At 49.8% G+C, this 5,923-nt stretch overlaps 1 protein-coding gene across 1 annotated transcript; it reads right to left on the bottom strand.

Moving 5' to 3' along the window:
- Window positions 1–427: 427 nt before the first annotated feature.
- On the bottom strand, window positions 428–2,577 carry LOC106694620. The gene is made up of 2 exons (XM_014446494.2): window positions 2,309–2,577; window positions 428–1,205 (listed from the first exon to the last, which is right to left on the bottom strand). The coding sequence occupies exons 1-2, from the start codon at window positions 2,329–2,331 to the stop codon at window positions 545–547; spliced, it is 684 nt and encodes a 227-aa protein (XP_014301980.1). The 5' UTR covers window positions 2,332–2,577; the 3' UTR covers window positions 428–544.
- Window positions 2,578–5,923: the final 3,346 nt, after the last annotated feature.

Raw genomic sequence — 5,923 nt, forward strand, 5'->3', positions numbered from 1 at the left:
CGGCCTCGCCTGGTCTCACTCCCAGGCCCCACTGCTGGCCTGGACGCACTTCAACTTACGCACGTCTCACTGCTCGCCTGAGGTGTGGACTCTGTAGGTTATTTATTGACGTCAGAGAGGAAGGGAGAGGGAGAGAGAGAGAAACATCAGTGATGAGAGAGAATCAGGGGTCGGCTGCCTCCTGCACGCCCCCTCCTGGGGATCAAGCCCAAAACCCGGGCATGTGCCCTGACCCGGAATTGAACCGGCCACCATCTGGTGTGTGGGGCGATGCTCAACCACTGAGCCACACCGGCCAGGGCCTTTGCGTTGTGACCATAGATACAGAATATGTTTGCCTACAGGTTTCAGCATGTGAGCAGCTCCCAAGAAAGGAGCAGCTTGCAGAAGGGAGCAGGGGAGGAGAATACGAGCTTCAGAGACACCCTGGAAAGCCAAGCCTGTTTTATTTGAAACGCCTAAATGGTAACAACACTATGAAGCGTACACAGGACATTTCTTCAGGAAAGTGCCTGCCAGCCATGGCGGAGAGCGGGCCCTCCATTCAGACCATTGGCATCAACAGTTTGGGCTCCTCCTCCTTCTCCTCCTCCATGGCGCAGCTGTCCATGACGAAGATAATGGCGCCGACGAGCGAGAAGATGCAGGCCAGGACGCCCAGCGGCAGCACGTAGGAGATACGCTTACTGGAGATCATCTCTTTGCTCACAGGAAACTTCTGTGGAAACTCCAGGGTGGTTTGGCCGAAAAGGTCGACGATGAAGTTCCAGGCCACGGTGAGCGTGAGGCAGAAGCAGCTGAGGAAGAGATGGACGGCGGCAGTGTTGTAGCAGGAGCGGAAGAAGAGGGGGTACGGGGAGCGGGTCCAGCTGGCCCAGACGGCCAGCGTGCTGAACACCAGGGCCACGGGCGCCAGGAAGTTGGCCAGCAGCAGCAGGTCCTGGCCGTAGTAGATCTCATCCGGAATGCCCCAGCTCGCGTTGAGCTTGGCGGACACGGACACATTCAGGTTCAGGCCGGTCACGTTAAAGGTTTCGACGTAATAAGTTTCCCAAAGTCCAATGTACATGACGGCGATGCTCTGGCTGTTGAATTCCCACACGCGCCAGGAGCGGCTGTTGGCTATGCCCATGCTGAAGGCCCAGGACACATAAGCCAGGACGACGGCCAGGCTTTTGAGAAGCAAGGGCGTCCCCCAAGGCTTCCTGAAGGCGAGGCAGCAGCAGAGAGAAAAAACAAACAGACGCCGTGAGCCACGGGTAGCAGTGCTAGCTAGCCCTGTCCCCTTGTTCTTCTTGTCTAAGCCACATATTTAAGAGGTCTACGTACATATTGGCCTTTAATTAGTGTTCTCTCTCTCTCTCTCTCTCTCGCTATATATATATATATATATATATATATATATATATATATATATACACATACAGTGGGGCCTTGACTTACGAGTTTAATTCGTTCCGAGACTGAGCTTGTTAAGGAGCTCGTTAACTCAAATTACTCTATCAACTCAATGCAAAAAATCAGCCGAGAGACAGCTGGTATCTCAAAAAACTCGTTAGTCGGGACACTCGTAAGTCAAGACCCCACTGTATATATTTTAGTTCAGAGAGGAAGGGAGGAGAGAGAGAAACATCAATGATGAGAATCACTGATCGGTTGCCTCCTGCACGTCCCCCCACTGGGAATGGAGCCCACATCCTGGGCATGTGCCCTTGACCGGAGTTGAACCCGGGACCCTTCAGTCCGCAGGCCGACGCTCTATCCACTGAGCCACACTGGCTAGGGCTGGATCTGTTTTGATTTGAATCCTTGGGAGCAGCTGCTGGGCTAACCAGAAAGTGAGGTTCCCAGGCCCCTCTCTGCTGATTAACACAAGGGAAGGAGGCGGGGTCCGCCCAGAAAGGATCCCACAGGCAGCTGCCCAGGCAGATGCTGCTCGGCACCTCCAAACCCTAGCTCCCTGCTGGGAAGCCTGACATGCCCAACGGAGTATCGGCTGCCCCACTGTCCCCAGGGGAACGTGCCATCTACGTGTCACCCCTGGGGACATTCCCTCCCAAGATGGGGTGGGTTGACGGCCAGTCTGACGACCTCACGCTGCAGACATAATGCCTCCTCCTGCCAACGGAGGCTGAGGGAGTGGACCAAGCCCGGTGGGCTTGGCCGAGTGAGGGAGTCCGGAAGGAGAAGGTTGTGCTGGCAGCCGGGGGACGTTTGGGTGGGTCTGTGTCTGCACCTGGGGCCTGGGGACCTGTCTTTCCTCAAGACCAAATGGAAAGACCCCGTGTATCTGATTCAGACATTTTACCAGTAGTCCTTTGGGAGGGGCATGTTCAGGAGATCGGACGGCGGGCGATCTTCGGAGCAGCGGGAAACGTGGACGGGAGGGGAGGGTGCAGCTAACAGGAAACGGTCCACCAGGAGAGAGGAACCCCTGCAGTGGGAGAGCTGTGGTCAGGTAGAGGGCGGGTCTCGGAACCAAGCCCGGCAAAGCCCTCCCCGCACCAAAGACTTCTTCCCTGTACCCTGTGCTCTGCATGGGCCGTGCCCACTTCAAGCACCGTATGAATATTAACGCCTTCAGTCCTCGTGACCGCCCAACGTGACACAGACAGTGGTGATCCCATTTTATAGATGAGCACAGAGAGGTTAAGTAACCTACTCAAGGTCCCACAGATATAAACAGCCCACCCAGTCTCCTAAGCCGTTGCTGTTGACACTGTGCTTTCTGGCAGTCCTAATATCGAGTGGCATTTATTCACATCAAAAGAGTATCAATGAGCCCTGGCTGGTGTGCTCAATGGTTACAGCATCAGCCCGCACACTGAAGGGTCTCGGGTTCAATTCCCGGTCAAGGGCATGTACCTGGGTTGCAGGTCTGATCCCTGGCCCTGTTCAAGAAGCATATGGGAGGCAACCAAATGATGTGTCTCTCTCATAATGTTTCTCTCTCTCTTTTCTCTCTCCCCCCTCCTTCCCTCTCTTCCATTCTAAAAATCAATGGGAAAAATATCCTCAGGTAAGGATTAACAACAATGAAAAAAGAGTATCAATGAAAACACAAATCCCATGTTAGTTTTAATGCTGGCCATATGTGGCCTTCTCTATGTCCTATTGAAAATGAAAGTGGCCGTGGTTGGTGTGGTTCAGTTGGTTGCGCATCATCCCATGCACCCAAAGGTTGCTGGTTTGATTCCCAGTCTGGGCACATGCCTGGGTTGTGGGTTTGATTCCTGGTAGGAGGCGTGCAGGAGGTAGCCAATCTTCTATGTTTCTCTCTCCTCTCTCTCCCTTCCTCTCTCTCTGAAAAAAAAAAATCAATAAAAATATTTTTTTTAAAAAAATAAAGTGAATCTTGAAGGACAACAGCATATGGGAAAATAAAAAATACTTGCTTAAAAAAAATACTTGCTTCCTTGTCACCTTTACCTCGATGTGATTAAATACCTTTAAAAGCTGATACTTTACCAACAACAACAAAAAAGCAAGTTTTGGCAAGAATGTGGAGGAAATGGAATCACTGTGCATTGCTGATGGGAGTATAACATGGTGCAGCTGCTGTGGAAAATGGTATGGAGACTCCTCAAAACAAACGAAGCATACAATTAGCATTTGGTACAGCAGCCCCACTTCTGGATTTATACCCCAAAGAAAGGGAAGCAGGGGTACAAGCAGATAGTTGCAAACGCATGCTCATAGCAACGTTATTCACAATAGCTAAGAGGTGGAAACAACCCAATGTTCATTTCGGATGAGTGCATAGACAATACGTGGTCTATCCACGCAGTGGAATATTACTCAGCCTTGAAAAGGGATGGAATTCAGACAGGCCAGTGTGACTCACTGATTGAGCATTGACCTAAGAACCAGGAGGTTCATAGTCAGGGACATGCCTGGGTGGCGGGCTCAATCCCCAATAGGTGGCATGTAGGAGGAAGTCAATCAATGTTGCTATCTCATCATTGATGTTTCTCTGTCTCCCTCTCCCTTCCCCTCTCTCTCTAAAATCAAGAAAAACATATTTTTAAAAAGACAAATATTATAAAAAAGGAAGGAAGCAAGCAAAAAAAGGAAGAAAGGAAGGACAAAAGGAAGGTTGAAAGAAAGGAAGGAATGATGGGTGGATGGAGAGAAGGAAGGAGGAAGGAAGAGAAAGAAAGGAAGGATGGATGGAAGGAAGAAATGATGAAAAGAAGGAAGGAAGGAAGGATGCAGGCAAGGAAGGAAGGATGAATGGAAAGAAGAAAGGAAGGATGGATGGAAAAAGGAAAGAAGGATGGAGGGAAGGAAGGATAGAAGGAAGGAAGGATGGATTGGTGGAAGGAAGGATGGAAAGATGGAAGGAAGGATGGAAGGAAGGAAGGTAGAAAAAAGGATGGAAGCAAGGAAAAAAGGATAGAAGAAAAGAAGGATGTCTGGAAGGAAGGAAGGAAAAAAGGAAGAAAGAAAGGGGAGAAGGTAGGAAGGAATGAGGGAAGAATGAAAGGATGGAAGGAGGGAAGGAAGGAAGAAAGAAAGGAAGGAAAGATGAAAGGAAGAAAGGAAGGAAGAAAGGGAGGGGGATCATTTGGGAAGAAAAGAAAAGGAAGGAGGGAGGGAAGGGAGGGAAGAAAGGAGAGAAGGTAGGAAAGATGGAAAGAATGTAGGAAGGAAGGAGAAAGGAAGGAAAGAAGGGAGGAAGGAAGGAAGAAAGAAAAGGAAGAAAGTAGAAAGGAAGAAAAAAGAAGGAAGGAGAGAAGGAAGGAAGGAAGGAAGGAAGGAAGGAAGGAAGGAAGGAAGGAAGGAAGGAAGGAAGGAAGGAAGGTGGCCTGGGTTCATCTCTCCTGTAAGACCATTGATGACCGTTTACCTGTTCACAGAGCAAATAAAAGCATTAAATAAAGTGATGGGCTGCCCCCCCCCAATAAATCTCAGGGCTTTCTTAACCAGGGTGAAGAATAAAGCGCAATGATTACCCAACCAATACAAAAAGGCAAGAGGAGAACGTCTCAGAGGTACAAATGGTAGCCACTGCCAAGCTGTAACAGAGATAAGGAAACCAAACATTCTTATGTTTCCATGGCTCCCAGGGCTGGTCTGCAGGCCTGTGATAATAGTCTCCTTAAAGGGCCAGAGTCACGGAACAGGTCTTCAAGAGTTGAAGTCTTGCCCTGGCTGGTTTGGCTCAGTATACAGCAGTGGTTGGCAAAGTCATTAGTCAACAGAGCCAAATATCAACAGTACAACAATTGAAATTTCTTTTGAGAGTCCAATTTTTTAAACTTAAACTATATAGGTAGGTACATCATTAACTTAATTAGGGTTCTCCTAAGGCTTAGGAAGAGCCACACTCAAGGGGCCAAAGAGCCGCATGTAGCTTGCAAGCCACAGTTTGCCAACCACGGGTATAGAGCATTGGCCTGGATACTGAAGTGTCCTGGTTTCTATTCTGGTCAAGGGCACATGCCCTAGTTGTGGGCTCCATCCCCAGTGTAGGGCAGGCAGGAGGCAGCTGATCCATGATTCTCTGTCATCATTGATGTTTCTCTCTCTCTCCCTCACCCTTCCTATCTGAAAACAATAAAAATAAATTTTTAAAAAAGAGTTGAAGTCTTTCTACAATAGAAATGTCCTTTTTGAGGTCTTAGACCAGATAGTCACTGTAATTCATCAGAGTCTTAAGTAGAAAGCCTGGAGGAAGGGCCACCATGATGGGGAGAAAGTGTGTCGTGATGGTAGCCAGGGCCAGGCCACGGGGCGGCCTCGCTGAACGGTCCTCGGCCCAGGACGGTGCGGGGAAGCTGACCCAGGTCCTGTCGGGAGCCTCTGTTCTGTTTCACTTGCAGAGCTCCCCTCCCCTCCCCCTCTCTCTACCTTAAATGTGGCGGCACCCGACTGCCTCCAGTTGCACATTTACTGTCCCCATGGGACACATGACCCGGGG

Source organism: Myotis lucifugus, unplaced genomic scaffold (genome assembly GCF_000147115.1).
Source record: "Myotis lucifugus unplaced genomic scaffold, Myoluc2.0 scaffold_542, whole genome shotgun sequence".
Taxonomy (NCBI): domain Eukaryota; kingdom Metazoa; phylum Chordata; class Mammalia; order Chiroptera; family Vespertilionidae; genus Myotis; species Myotis lucifugus.

Coding starts and splice junctions, on each gene's coding strand:
- LOC106694620 (XM_014446494.2), bottom strand. CDS start 2,331: ATGCCCCTCCCAAAGGACTACTG. Junction 1,206..2,308: donor CCCCTCCCAAAGGACTACTG/GTAAAATGTCTG, acceptor CCTCGCCTTCAG/GAAGCCTTGGGGGACGCCCT.